Genomic DNA, 15,116 nt, shown 5'->3' on the forward strand with positions numbered 1-15,116 from the left:
AATACATCATAGACACATTAACGCACATTCACAAACACAATTGTTTTAATTTCAACAGAGAGTTCGTTCACGTCGTGAAAAGAGCTGTGCGAGTTGACGTCACTTCATTCGCGACGGTGTAGTTTTCACGGAGTCTTTTGCTTTGGGGGCGCTGTGGAACAGCTACAGGCACTTGAAATCCACGAAGAAGAAGAACCGGAAACTCAAGCCGTCGGGCGCGCTCGTATTTCGACAAATGGTTGTCAGGTTTTCAAGTTGGAGCTCTTCAGGCAAACCAACAAGTCTGTTGTTTTCACAGTAAGTCGTTTGTTATGTTTCTTATTTCGAATAAATAATGTTGAAAGTGGTACAAACGCTCAGACGAAGCGTGAACTTGTCATTGTATCTCTGGCAAGTAGTTAAGTTGTCAATATTCATAGTCATTAGTTTCATCTGAACTTTATAACGATACGATATTTAATATCTTTGGCAATGGTAATATATATTCAAGAAAAGGCTTTTGTGGAATCTACATGGAACTCATTCAAACAGTTTTCTACAATTCCAATGAAGTTTGGATGTTGTGTTAAACAAATAAAAACAGAATACAATGATTTGGAAATGTTCAACCTATATTTAATTGAATACACTAAAAAGACAAGATTTTTAATGTTCAAACTGATAAACTTGATTGTTTTTAGCAAATAATCATGAACTTCGAATTTTATGGCTGCAACACGTTCCAAAAGGCTGCGAAAAAGAGTGAGAAAGTTGAGGAATGCTGATCAAACACGTGTTTGAACATCCCACAGGTGAACAGGCTCTTTGGGAACAGGTGGGTGCCATGATTGGCTAGAAAAGGAGCTTCCCTCAATTGCTCAGTCAAAGATGGGGGCGAGGTTCGCCTCTTTGTCAACAAGTGCGTGAGAAAATAGTCCAACAGTTTAAGGACAATGTTCCTCAACGTACAATTGCAAGGGATTGCATCATCTACGGTCCATAATATCATCAAAAGGTTGAGAATCTGGAGAAATCACTGCATGTAAGCGGCAAGACCCAAAACCAACATTGAATGCCTGTGACCTTCGATCCCTCAGGCGGCACTACATCAAGAACCGACATCAGTGTGTAAAGGATATCACCGCATGGGCTCAGGAACACTTCAGAAAACAAACGTCAGTAAATACAGTTCGGCGCTACATCCGTAAGTGCAACTTGAAACTCCACAATGCAAAGCAAAAGCCATTTCTCAACAACACCCAGAAACGCCGCCGGCTTCTCTGGGCCCGAGCTCATCTAAGATGGACCGACGCAAAGTGAAAAGTGTTCTGTGGTCCGACGAGTCTACATTTCAAATAGTTTTTGGAAATGGTGGACGTCGTGTCCTCCGGGCCAAAGAGGAAAAGAACCGTCCGGACTGTTATGGACGCAAAGTTCAAAAGCCAGCATCTGTGATGGTGTTCGTGCCAATGGCATGGGTAGCTTACACATCTGTGAAGGCACCCTTCATGCTGAAAGGGACATACAGGTTTTGGGGAAACATATGCTGCCATCCAAGGAACGTCTTTTTCATGGACGCCCCTGCTTATTTCAGCAAGACAATGCCAAACCACATTCTGCATGAGTTGCAAAAGCGTGGCTTGGTAGTAAAAGAGTGTGGGTACTAGACTGGCCTGCCTGCAGTCCAGACCTGCCTCCCATTGAAAATGCGTGGCGCATTATGAAGCGTAAAATACGTCAACGGAGACCCCGGACTGTTGGACAGCTGAAGTTGTACATCGAGCAAGAATGGGAAAGAATTCCACCTCCAAAGCTTCAACAATGAGTGTCCTCAGTCCCCAAATGTTTATTGAATGTTGTTCAAAGAAAAGGTGATGATGATGAACACAGTGGTAAACACGACCCTGTCCCAGCTTTTTTGGAACGTGTTGCAGCCATAAAACTCAAAGTTCATGATTATTTGCTAAAAACATTGCAATTAATCAGTTTGAACATTCAATATCTTGTCTTTGTAGTGTATTCAATTAAATATAGGTCGAACATGATTTGCAAATCATTGTATTCTGTTTTTATTTGTTTAATACAATGTCCCAACTTCATTGGAATTGGGGTTGTACATCACAAAATACTTTGGTCCAAGATTTTGTTATTGGCCCACAAGTTTGAGATGACCAACAAAATAAGGGCTTCCTTTATAAAAAAAAAAAAAAAAAAAAAAAATCTATTCTGTAAAGCATTTCCTGATTTATTTAATTTAAAAAAAATCTTTTTATTTTTTATTTTATTTTTTTAAAAGCTGGCATTGATTATTGTTCGGTTTGCTCTGTTTGTCCTGAAACTTTCCCTTCTTTTCTGGCATTGTGAGCTCACTATGGAAGGATGTAGCAAGATTTATCTGCGATAAACTCTGAGAATTTTTTTTTATTTCTGTGTAAAGAGTAACAAAAGGGACAATTAAAAAGTACATGATAAATCTTATATTAGCAAATTTATGTAAATTTGTGAATCACAAACTGCTTTTTTCAGTATCCTACAAGGACTTTATATTTACAATCGATCAAAATCTGCCAAAATAAGGCCAGAAAGATTTTCAGTGTGTAAAATGATATTTGTATATGTAGAATAAAATGTAATATTTTTCCATGTCCCCTGTCAGCGTTGTGCTCCAAATGTGCAAATTTCCCCTATTGCAAATGTGAGATTAACTGTCACGTGCAAAATGTTTAATAAAGATTTAAAAAAAAAAAAAAAAACACGACTGATGACGTGCGTATGTGATTGGGCGTGACATCACAATATAGTCTTTACCCCAAGATGCCTCAGTGGACCACGTCTCCCTTCCTCGTGACGTCATCGGCCAGGCTGGTGTCCGCATTGGTGTCCGGTGGGGGCGTGTCTCAGGTCAGCATGTTAGCATGTTGCTATTATTGACTCTTTACCAGGTCTCTCGCATGTTACTACGAGGTGCAGTCAAAAGTAATGAGCCCAAATTAATTTAACTTACTTACAATAGTTTTTGTGTGTATGTGGGGGATGGGGTGGGGGGCATTTCTACGTTTAGTCGTTAAAATAATTGTTTGAAGTTTGATTTCAGAAAAACTTTAAAGCCTTTCTGCTGCCTGTTAGCCATTTTGGAAATGACTTTATTGTTGGATGCCCGTCATAAGCAGAGCTGTGATTGAATTTCTTGCTTTGGAAGGGGAACCACCACCAAACATTGCAAAATGGGAATGGGCTCCAGCGGTCGTTCTCAACTGTTGTCATCCTGGGGACCCGCATTTTCCTTTTGTTGCCAAGTCACAACTCGCCTTCATCGAAGTTAAGAACAATCTTTTTTTTTTGTTTGTTTGTTTAAAAAAAAAAAAAAAAAAAAAATAGCCTCTGAACTCGGGGACAGTATATTACATTTTTAAAATAAAAAATATATATTATCGTTTTATTGTCTGTCTGCATGAGTTACTACGGCGTTTGTGTGTGAATATTTTATTTGAAGGTAAATCCCTCCCGTGATCTAATGCTAATGTTAGCGAGCCCTTCAATAGTCTTTTCCGTTGACTGATAACATAAGCTGCCGATTTCTAAAACGATGTGCATCTAGTATTTAAATATACAACGTGTGCAATTGGTTTTTGTTGCGCGTTTAGTTTTACAGTCAACTCCACCTGGGGTGTCCATTAACAGCTTCAAGCATGCTCGGGGAAAACAAAAGAACACGCGCCGCACACTTGCTACAAGCAACACAGGGTGCGTTCAGGGTGCATTTACAACGCAGGAACCTGCATACCTAACCCGCACCGCGGCATATTAATTGTTTTTCTACGATCACTGCGGCTATCCCGCACGCAGTTTGCCTTTATACTCGAGCGCAACCCACACGCGCTGTTTTTTTAAGTGTGCTGCAGTTCTCGCAGCATGTGACTAAAACGCACCAATCACGAGAGATGATCTCCCAGCATTCTACGCGCAGCAACAATTTTAGCCGTGTGCGCGTCAAGCGACGCAGAGGGGCCGCGCGGGCCAATCCGAGGCCTTAACGAGCAAAGGAGCTCGTGAAGTCATCAGGTCCTTTTGGCTGGACGACGGGAACACATCCCCCATACTGCTCACCCGATCGTATCAGCTTTTTGGACCCTTTAAGAGGAGGAGCTCAGCACTTCTCTGATGAACAAGTTAAGGAAGCTGTTTTTAAAACAAAAAAAACAAAAACAAAAAACATGTTAAATGCACAGCCTAGTGACTTTGACGAGGCTGGCAAACGCATGATGGTTCATGGCTGGACAGTTGGTGTTGAGAAAAAAGACATTGAAAAGTAGCCATCAAATTCCCACTTTTTGGGTTTGATTTCTATGCGTATGTTATATTATATTTCTTACTACATAAGAAAATTGGGCTCATGTCTTCTTGACTGCCCTTCGTATGAGCAGCTGTTAACAGTCGACGAACTGACGTTGCTTTCAGGAGGAACTGGAACATGCGTCCTCATCCCAGCGACCCGTCTTCTCCTCTCGCCTGCATGAAGCCGAGCAGCGACTCAGAATGCAGGAGGAGCTGCGGCAGGTAGCGCAGCGCTTTTCGATCCATCGGTCGGTCGGGCTCTACCCGGTGACGTCATCGACGTGTCTCGTTGTGTTGCAGCTGCAACTGGAGGCGGCGCTACTGGAAGAGGAGAAGAAAAGCGCCGACGTCACGCACGCGGTTCACCTCTGTGAGCGACGCCCGCACATTTGTTGGGTTTCTGGATCAGAACCATCTACAAACCCAATTCCAATGAAGTTGTGTGAAACAGAATACAATGATTTGCAAATCATGTTCGACCTATACGTAATTGAATACACTACAAAGACAAGATATTTCATGTCATTTCAAGACCCAAAACCAACATTGAATGCCGGTGACCTTCGATCCCTCAGCCGGCACTGCATCCAAAACCGACATCGATGTGTAAAGGATATCACCGCGTGGACTCAGGAACACTTCAGAAAACCAACATCAGTAAACATCCAGTTCGGCGCTCTGTCCGGAAGTGCAACTTGAAACTCAACAATACAAACGTAAAATCTATTTATGAAAAGGTGATGCAACCCAGTGCTAAACATGAACCCGTCCCAGCTTTTTTTGGAACGAGCTGCAGCCATAAAATTCAAAGTTCATGATTATTTGCTAAAAACAATCAAGTTTGTTAGTTTGAACGTTAAATATCTTGTCTTTGTAGTGTATTCAATGAAATATCGGTCAAACATGATTTGCAAATCATTTTATTCTCTTTTTATTTATGTTGAACACAATGTCCCAACTTCATTGGAACTTTTTTTTTTTTTTTCCTTCCCACATCAGCCACGAGGCTGCAGGCGCTGCAGACCTTCAGCGCTCACCTGCAGGACGTCCTGAAGGACCACAATCTTCTTGCCCGCCGACTCGCCAGGCCGCCGGGCCGCACCGACCTGCCCGTCCCGGCCCACCTGCGCCGGTACCGTCCGTCTCCCTGGCTACAAAAAGCTTTGAGTATTTTACACTTCATTTATGTACGCTGCAAATCCTGGGCTGGTATTCAGAAAACGGCATTTGTGATTAAAAATAGATATGCCAACATGATCTAGTTATTGTCCCGAAATTCTGTTCTTCGTTTGAAGAGCAACAAGTAAAAATTTCATCGCAATCAAAAAAAAACAAAAAGGGGGCTAAAGTTTCAATGTCTGAAGTACAAAACGTACCTTACACCTTAATGTAGAAAATCATGACCTGGATTAATCCCATTCAGTATTTTGCAATGAATTTCTTTCGACCTTGGAGGAATACAAAAGGAGACGTACCTGCTTCTGATCTGAATTCTGACCACCTGGCTTTTGCGTGGCTGTGGTCGTGCCAGGTTCGTGGTGGAAGTGGTCCACGGGGCGATGGACTTCGTGGAGACTTTGGACGAGAAGAGAAGCGCCGCCCGCAGACGCGCCGGCGCCGCAGAAGACGACCTGGAACAGCTGGTAGGAATCGGCCCGACGATCGGCGAGCTCTTTGGTGGCCGTCGTCGTGCGAAAGCTTTTGTGCAGTTTGATTTAAAAAAAAATAATAATACATTTTTTAAAAAGTTAAAAGTTGTATGTATAATAGTTTATTTTAGTAAGCATTTTAAATCAGACATATAATTCAATTATAATTAATAAAGCAATTATCTCCTAGAATGAAACTTTTTTTAATTTTTTTTTTTTTAAATTTTTTTTACATACACTGTATATATATATATATATATATATATAAAATGTATTTTACAATTTGATTTATAATAGAGTAAAATTTAACCTACAAAATATTTCCATACAGTCACCAGAAAAAATGTAAAAAAAAGTTTGTTAAATTATTATTTTTTTTGTTCCTTTGAATGCCTGCTAAAGGTGTATTACCTGAAGAATATACTCAACACGACACAATATAGCGGAGTCCGTCATTCTTTGTCCTGTTGGAAATGCCTAAATGTACAGTAATTGTGCTCCCAGTAATTTGGGTTATCATCAAGACAACCATGGAAAATGCTGAACTATCAGCTCTTAAATGAAACTCTTAAGCTATTATTGTTGTCATCATTATATTGGTCCAAACAAATGTTTATGGAGTTGTTCCGGGCATTAAAAATGAACAAAACATTGAAGAAACAAGGGTGCAATAATCTTTTTTTTTTTTTTTTTTTTCCATGGCTGTATATAAAATTATTTTATCAATAGTTTTGTTGTATTTAGTATTACTGTAATTTCTCGTGTATAATGCGCAGCCATGTATAATACGCTCCCTCAAAATTCTGGAAAACCCTTCTACCTATGTATAATGCATGATTTTGCTTCTACCCATATGATCAAAACATTAAGTATTTTCTGTATTTTGTTAGTTTTTTTTTCAAATAATTATTCTGAAGTTAAGCACTTTATTTGAACACGTAATCCTTTTTTTATTTACTTGCTCTTAATTTGAAATTCACAGCCCGACTTTCATTTAGTAAATGAGAAAACACAGTTGTGCTCATGTTTGATTACCTGGGCAGAATTTGTAAGATGGGTACAATTTTTGAAAGAAAAGAGAGAAATTACGGTAATCACTTTTTAATTACATATTTTCATGTATATTTTGTCATTTTGTTCAGAACACGTGCGTCGCCGAGCTCTTAGCGCAGGCCTCCGAAGCGGAGACGCTGGCCAATCAGCTTTTTCGATGGAAGGACGCACGTAGCGGCCTGTCGAGTGACAGCTCGTCCTCGTGACCTCACCGGCCGCCAAGCCCTTTTCTGTCCTTTTTCTTCTTGTAATCAATTGAATTTTTGAAATACATATGCGTGATTTTCATCCCAGTTTGATGAATAACGGTGACCACATACCCCACGGAATTTCATTTTGCTCAGCAAGTCATTTGATTGATAGGAATGAGTCGTGTTTGAATTATTGGCAGTTGTTTTTCAAAAGGTAATAATGACTTAGTCATATTTTTTGCGCATTGAGCGGCAAAATGAAGTTTCATGATTTGCAACATGCTTTCTGAAGGTACTAATCACATTTTTTGTTTTTAGTTTTTTCTCCCAATTGCTTAATTTTCCTTTTCCATGGAAACTAACACAAATGCATCTTTGTGCTGAAAGAGTTTTTTCTTTTTTTTTTTTTTTTTTTGGGGGGGGCGCTTCTTTTATACATGTCAATCAAGCCGTCTTGAGCGTTAAAAGCCACCGGAGAGAGCCTCGCCGCGATACGGCGATACACCAGCGTGTGATGTGATGTGGCCGCCATTTTGCATTCACACAATAGCAGACCGCAAAATAAATGCTGTTATTTCTGCCATATGAATTTGTGAAAGTGTAGCTTACTATTGTGTCTTTACCGTTATTGTGATTTGTATGAAGACAACAGTGCGATCGCTTTGAGTATTTTGAGTAAAAAAAAAAAATTTTGTTCAGATTATATTTGCATTGGACCGCCATGACATTGTTTTTATCTCTTGATTGTGTACTGTTGTTGTTGATGTTACCAATGCGGCATCAAAAAATCCTTTGTTTGTTTTTGCTATCGTTCCTGTTATTAATCTCCCCAGTGTAGTTTCATCCTGCTGCCGCTAGAGGTCTCACAGCATTGGATGTGTTCAGAATGCAATGACATTTATTTGGAGTCTTTGTCGTGGGCGGGTAATTTTGCAAGTTCTATAATGTATGTTGTGACGTCATGATGATTATAAACTACTAAATTGCAAGCCTGTTCAATGATGCCTTCAAGGAAAGGCGTAAATCGGAATAGATTTGCAGCATCACTGTAATATTACTGTTAACGAATTAAGTTACCACGAATTACTAAACATAAATCAGGGGTTATGAATAAAGTTAGTCGTCACATTAAAAAAAAAAAAAAAAAGTAAATGTTTGACAGAAATGACCCAATTGTTGATGATTGGCGTGTTCCCGATAGCCGTGAACGCAGCACCGCTCAGCTCGTCTTCATCCTCATCGTCCGCTCAGCAGCGAGCACCGCCAGCGTCTCCTCTCCGCCGCCATGGACCAGAACCCAGACCGGGACCGGCAGGCCGTCGAAGAAGATGCGCCTGCACCGAAGCGGCCCGAGGCTCGGCGTGACGAGGCTGCGGACGCCGACGCGACGGAGGCCGACGTCAGCGAGGTGGTTCTGGACCAGCAGGACGTCGACGACGACTCGCAGAAGCAGCCCATGACCGGAGGCGCAGGCGCAGGCGCAGCAGGAGGAAAGCAGCCGGAGAAGAACGGCTGCGTCAAGCTGAAGATGGACGACGACGAGTTCACCGGGCTGAATAAGGAGGAGCTGCTGCGAGTGGCCGGCACACCCGGGTAAGAACCCTCCCTGGACATAGTCCAACGTCGCCACTCGCCACTCGGGCGTCATCACAAATGCTTTGCATCATGACCCCAAATGAGGAATTGGCTCATTGGCTCCACCGTCGCATCCATCCATTGCACCTACGGGCAATTTAAAGTCTTCAATCGACCTCGTACGCCTGTTTTGGGGATGCGGCAGGAAAGCGGAGTACCCGGAGAAAAGCCACGCAGGCACGGGCAGAACGCGCAAACCCCACACGGGCCGGGCCGGGCGGGATTTGTCTCCGTTAATTGGAGCGACTGACAAAATATACGTTTAGGACATGAAGAACACGAGTATGGGGAGTCATTGAGAAATGAGTGTGGGGATGCTGACGTGATGGCAATTGTGCAAATGGTGCAGAGAATTCTCCAACGCAGCGGCCAGTGGTAATCGATAATCAATCGGTATGCAAATAGTGCAGGGTGATCAAATTGGCAAGTTTTGCTGATATTTGTTCTTTACTTACACTCACCCTGTAAAACATGATACAAAGATTATGGCATTCTAATGAGCTACAATACAGGAAATGATACATTCTGTCCAAAGAAATAATAGCATCAATCTTACTTACTAATGAGTAGCAGTTAGCTAGAATTCTGAATCTTGATTGGAACAGTTAGTTGCCTTGAGAAGTGGAATTTAGCAGGAGGTCGCTATATCACACGAGCTAAAGTCGCATTTCATAAAAAAGCAGTCAAACGTAAATCAATCATAGATCCATCCTTCCATTTTCTACCGCTTATCCGAGGTCGGGTCGTAGCTTTAGCAGGGACTCCCCAGCCACTTCATCCAGCTCTTCCGGGGGGAACCCGAGGCGTTCCCGGGCCGGCCGAAAGACGTAGTCTCTCCGGCGTGTCCCGGGTCGTCCCCGGCGTGCTCGGAACACCTCACCGGGGAGGAGTCTGGGAAGCATCCGAATCAGATGCCAGAGCCACCTCATCTGGCTCCTCTCGATGCGGAGGAGCAGCGGCTCTGCCTTACCAGGGAGGCTGAGGAGTGGGATCCCCCTTCTTAAAAAGGGGGACCACCACCCCAGTCTGCCGATCCAGAGGCACTGTCCCCGACGTTGCAGAGGCGTGTCAACCGGGACGGCCCCGCAACATCCCGAGCCTTGAGGAACTCCGGGCGCATCTCCTCCACCGAGGAGCTTTTGAACCACAGATGCGGTTGATAGATGTGACAGTCAACAAAGTGTTGCTTGCGTGAACGACAAGAATGAACATCCTTCTATTCATTGCAATAATTCAACATGACGTGGCGCAATGCATTCTGGGAACTGCGTAGATTCACAGGATTGTTTTTCTTTTATAACTGTTATCTGTAAATCCTACAGAGAAATACGACTTTTAACATTTTTGTTTTTGAATTGCCGTCCTGATTTTCGAGTTCCGTGACCTTGTGTGTCGGGCCGCAGGTGGGTGCGCACTCGCTGGGCCCTGCTCGTTCTGTTCTGGCTGGGCTGGCTGGGCACGCTGGCGGGCGCAGCGCTCCTCATCCTGCAGGCGCCGCGCTGCCGAGACCTGCCCGCCGCCCACTGGTGGAACCGGGGCGCGCTCTACCGCGTGCCCAGCGTGCGGGCCTTCACCGACGCCGGAGACATCAAAGGTAGACGTCACACAGCGTTGACCCCGCCTTGAGCGCCCGAAGCGTAGGTTGATGTGGCGGCCATATTGGATGTGGCATTCATGTGCTGCTTGGAGACTGCTTTACATGGAAATCTCTCTCTCTCTCTCTATATGTGTGTTTCACACATTGCTAGCTGCTAACACTCATGAAATGGTTTGAAAAATGCACACGTTAGTTTGATGCTTCCCTATAAGTCCTCTCAACATTTCTAATCGTCATATTGAAAATAGTGTATCCCGTTTTTGGCTCCCAAATATACAGTACAAATGAATGAGAGGTATTATCTTTGTACACGCTTTGGGCCGTCGTTGGATCTGCCACATCCAATATGGTGGATGCGTTGGCGTATCGCAACAACGGGCCAAACCACTCAATGAGGCCTGGTCGGAGCGACCGTGTTAGCCTTCTTCGTGCTAAGCTAAGGTTGTTGTGCGTGTCAGGCGTGAGCGAGAAGGTGGATGCCTTGTCCCAGCTGAGGTTTAGCGGTTTGGTGCTGGGGCCGGTCCACGTGGCCCCGCCCGACGACGCCGCCGCGCTCGGCTTGCAGGAGATCGCGGTTGAGGCCGGAAGTCTGGAGCAGTTCAAGGACCTTCTGCGCGTCGCACACAGGAAGGGTGAGCACAAACACACGATGCAGAAGTTTTCAACGTTTTATTGTTCCCCGAGAACTTTTGCTTTGAAATGCGTCTCAAAGTTCTTTCCGGGGTTGTGCAGGCATGTCTGTGGTTCTGGATCTGACTCCGAACTACCGCGGCTCCAGCGGGTCCTGGTTCTCCGACGTCAGCGTGACCGTGGTGGCCGAGAAGCTGAAGGTGAGGAGGAGGGGGCGCCCTCGCCAGCAGGTGGCGCCGCCTGGCCCTGACCCCGTGTATATGTGTGTGTGTGTGTGTGTGTGTGTGTGTGCGCGGTCAGTCTGCGTTGGTGTTCTGGTTCAGCGAAGGCGTGGACGGCGTTCAGCTGGCGGACGTGGACTACGTGGCCGCCGCCGTACCGTCTCTGTGGGCCGACATCCGGGCCATCGTCCAAAACGGGACCGACGAGCGGCCCGCCAGGAGGTCAGAGCGACGTCGATCGGTGTTCATAAGCGGGAATCGTCACTTTATGAAAGTGTTGGCGGGTTATTTTCATGTGCGTCATTTGGTCACGCAATTTCCTTTTGAAAATCAATGACTTTGACTGAATGATTGCCACTTTGTTATCCATCGAAAGGTCCGAATTGTTTCGAGGAGAGGTTACGTTTTTCATTCTTTTAATGCCAACATGTCTTTACCGTTAGGTGTCCCAAATCACGACATTTTGGGGCTTTTTCTCCGATTGCTTAATTTGGAAACTCGCACGAATGCGTCTTCGCGTCCGAAGAGTTCCTTTCTTTGCTTCTTTGGCAAACGTGACTCAAGCCGTCTTTACCGTGACGATGTCGCGATACATCAGAGGGATCTGTGAGCCGAAGTGCCGGGATGAGGCGGCCATTTTTGCATTCACACAATAGCGGGCAGCAAAATAAATGCTGTTGTTCTTGAGATATGAATGAATACGTTTGACTTGTCGGAGCGATTGCGTGTCTTTGCCGTTATTCCAATTGCATAAAGATGAGTAGTTGGGACCATTTATGCACTAGTATCCTCAGAGTTTGAAGGACAACACTTAAACTGTGCAACTCGCACCATTTTTAAGAAGCTGTTAATGTCTTCATAAAAGGATCCGATGTGTGGAGTCCGGGAATGCGGCAGTGTCGCCTCTCCAAATGGCCACGCTGCCGAAACGCCCTTCTTTCTTGACAAATGGGTTGTGTGTGCGTGAATGTACAGTCGCTACGGGAAGTATTCAGACCCCCTTCAGTTTTTCACTCTTTGTTATATTGCAGCCATTTGTTCAAATCCTCGAAGTTCATTTTTTTCCTCATGAATGTTCACACAGCACCCCATATTGAGAGAAAAAAAACAATTGTTGAAATTTCTGCTGATTTATTCAAAGAGAAAAACTGAAATATGACACAGCCATGAAGTATTCTTCAGAGCCTTGGCTGAGTATTTAGTGGAAGCCCCCTTTTGAGCTCATACAGCCACGAGTCTTTTTGGGAATGATGCAACAGGTTTTTCACACCTGGATTTGGGGATCCTCTCCAGTTCTGTCAGGCTGGACGGTGAACGTTGGTGGGAAGCCATTTTCATGTCTTTCCGGAGATGCTCAATTGGGTTTAAGTCCGGGCTCTGGCCGGGCCATTCAAGAACAGTCACGGAGTTGTTCTGAAGCCACGCCTTCGTTATTTTAGCTGTGTGCTTTGGGTCATTGTCGGAGGTCCTGAGCAACGTGGAGAAGGCTTTCGTCCAGGATGTCCCCGTACTTGTCCGCATTCATCTCTCCTTCGATTGCAACCGGTCGTCCTGTCCCTGCGGCTGAAAAACACCCCCGCAGCAAGATGCTGCCACCACTGTTGGGACTGGATTGGACAGCTGATGAGCAGTGCCTGCTTTTCTCCACACGTGCCGCTTAGAATTAAGGCCAACAATTTCAATCTTGGTCTCATCAGACCGGAGAATCTTATTTCTCACCTTCTTGGAGTCCTTCAGGTGTTTCTTAGCAAACTCCATGCGGGCTTTCATGTGTCTCGCACTGAGGAGAAGCTTTTTTAAATAAAGCTGCAAAAAAATTCAACTATTCAGTTTTTTTTCCTCTCAATATGGGGTGTGGCAGCACGGTGACCGACGGGTTAGAGCATCTGCCTCACAGTTCTGGGGACCGGGGTTCAATCCCCGGCCCCGCCTGTGTGGAGTTTGCATGTTGTCTCCGGGCACTCCGCTTTCCTCCCACATCCCAAAAACATGCATTCATTGGAGACTCTAAATTGCCCGTAGGCGTGACTGTGAGTGCGAATGGTTGTTTGTTTCTTTGTGCCCTGCGACGGGCTGGCGACCGGTTCAGGGTGTACCCCGCCACCTGCCCGATGACAGCTGGGATAGGCTCCGGCACGCCCGCGACCCGCGTGAGGAGAAGCGGCTCAGAAAATGGATGGATGGATGAATGTGGGGTGTTGTGTGTACATTAATGAGGGGAAAAAATGAACTTCAATGATTTTAGCAATATAAAAAGGGGGTCTGAATACTTTCTGAACAATGTATATGTTTCCCCCCCAAAAAGGTGAATCCGAGAATGCCCGATTATGTCGGGGTGCGACTTTACTACATGTCCTGAAGTGCGAATGAGCCGCCGGTCCGACGCGTGGTTCCATTCTGACTTCCTTCCTGCAGACTTTTGATGGGCGTGACCGAGCGCCGCGCCGCCACGGACGTGTCGGCCCTTCTGTCGTCCACCGGCGTGGACCTCCTGACGTCCGGGCTCCTCCTGGACGGGGACGCGTCCGAGCTGGCGCGGTCCGTCCGGGACTTGTACGCCGCCCACGCTCAGACCCGGCTGGCCTGGAACCTGGGGGGGCGCGGCCGAGGTCACCTGGCCTCGCTGGTGGGCCCGGCGCTGGTCCCGCTTTACCAGCTGTTGCTCTTCACGCTGCCCGGGACGCCCGTGCTCGAGTACGGCGACGAGATCGGGCTGACGGATGATGTAAGTGCGCTTCCTGGTGTCGCCACAAGGCGGAACGAGTCGGACCCCTTCGTCGGCGATTCTGATCTGCGCTAACGCTGCGGCACTGCTTACCTTTTGTCTTGTGATAGTGTCTGCGTAGGAGCTCGCAAATGTCGTATCTTCGCCGAGTCACAGACGGAGAAGCTCGTTGTGGGGGCGGGGCTATGTAAATGAGCCAAATTGCGACGACGCAGTGAATTGAATTTGCCGGTTAGCACGATGTCGCCGCTCGAGATGTGTTTTCATGTTTTCTTTTTGTCTTTTGAAGGGCACAAAGTTTCCCAGAATGATTTGGGACTCGCCGGAGGACGAGCTTAACGGAACCCTGAAGGTAAACTCTCGCAAACGCAAAAAGATGACGATGACGATAGTGATGATGATGATGAAGCTGTGGAGTCCACAGTGTGGACGACGATGAGGATGAGGTTGATGATGAAGATGCCCGTGTGTGGCAGGAGGCTCGCGCCCGCCGAACGTCCTCTCGTGCGTTCTTGCGCAGCGTGAGCGAAGCGCGTGCCAAAGAGCGCTCCCTGCTGTTCGGCGACTTCGTGCCGCTGGCCAACTCGTCGTCCTCGCTGGCCTTCGTCCGCTCGTGGGACCGGAACGCTCGCTTCCTGGCCGCCTTCAACTTTGACCCCCGCGAGGCCCGGCTGGAGCCGAGCCACCCGACGCTTCCGCCGCTGGCCGAGGTGGTCCTCGCCGCCGCCCCCGGCGCCGCCCCGAAGGCGGGCGCCCGCGTGGCCCCCGCCAGGCTGCGTCTGGGCGGCGGGGAAGCGGTGCTGCTCAAGTTCCCCTTCGCCGGCTAGAACCTCAAACGCCTCTCGGCGTGTGCGTGATGTCGTCGTGTTGGTTTCGGGTGTTTGCGTTGTGAAGAATGACAAATAAATGTTAATGCGACCTCGCGGTGGCGCCGACTTGTCGTCTTGAGTTCATTTGACGGGCACCCGTCAATGTTCATCCTTGACGGGAACGTTTTGGTCTGTCAAGCCAATTGATTTATTCATTTCGTACGCAAGCTAACTCGATGCGCTTTACATGATTCAAAGCATTTCAAGCAAAAGACATTTCACAGTAAGTACA

General features: G+C 46.2%; 1 protein-coding gene and 2 long non-coding RNA genes across 3 annotated transcripts; 2 read left to right on the forward strand and 1 right to left on the reverse strand.

Moving 5' to 3' along the window:
* Positions 1 to 19: 19 nt before the first annotated feature.
* On the forward strand, positions 20 to 4,409 carry LOC133479634 (uncharacterized). The gene is made up of 3 exons (XR_009789028.1): positions 20 to 297; positions 2,794 to 2,880; positions 3,179 to 4,409. It is a non-coding gene; the product is annotated as an uncharacterized LOC133479634 (long non-coding RNA).
* Positions 4,410 to 4,499: 90 nt separating this feature from the next.
* Positions 4,500 to 8,469, reverse strand: LOC133479633 (uncharacterized). The gene is made up of 4 exons (XR_009789027.1): positions 8,377 to 8,469; positions 5,790 to 6,012; positions 5,352 to 5,465; positions 4,500 to 4,635 (listed from the first exon to the last, which is right to left on the reverse strand). It is a non-coding gene; the product is annotated as an uncharacterized LOC133479633 (long non-coding RNA).
* On the forward strand, positions 5,857 to 14,950 carry LOC133479631 (amino acid transporter heavy chain SLC3A2-like). The gene is made up of 9 exons (XM_061776850.1): positions 5,857 to 5,957; positions 8,409 to 8,800; positions 10,246 to 10,436; positions 10,898 to 11,071; positions 11,172 to 11,269; positions 11,370 to 11,512; positions 13,706 to 14,015; positions 14,305 to 14,367; positions 14,492 to 14,950. Exons 2-9 carry the CDS (start codon positions 8,493 to 8,495, stop codon positions 14,840 to 14,842), a joined length of 1,638 nt encoding a protein of 545 aa, XP_061632834.1. The 5' UTR covers positions 5,857 to 5,957; positions 8,409 to 8,492; the 3' UTR covers positions 14,843 to 14,950.
* The last annotated feature ends 166 nt before the right edge of the window (positions 14,951 to 15,116 follow it).

Source organism: Phyllopteryx taeniolatus, chromosome 6 (assembly GCF_024500385.1).
Source record: "Phyllopteryx taeniolatus isolate TA_2022b chromosome 6, UOR_Ptae_1.2, whole genome shotgun sequence".
NCBI lineage: Eukaryota > Metazoa > Chordata > Actinopteri > Syngnathiformes > Syngnathidae > Phyllopteryx > Phyllopteryx taeniolatus.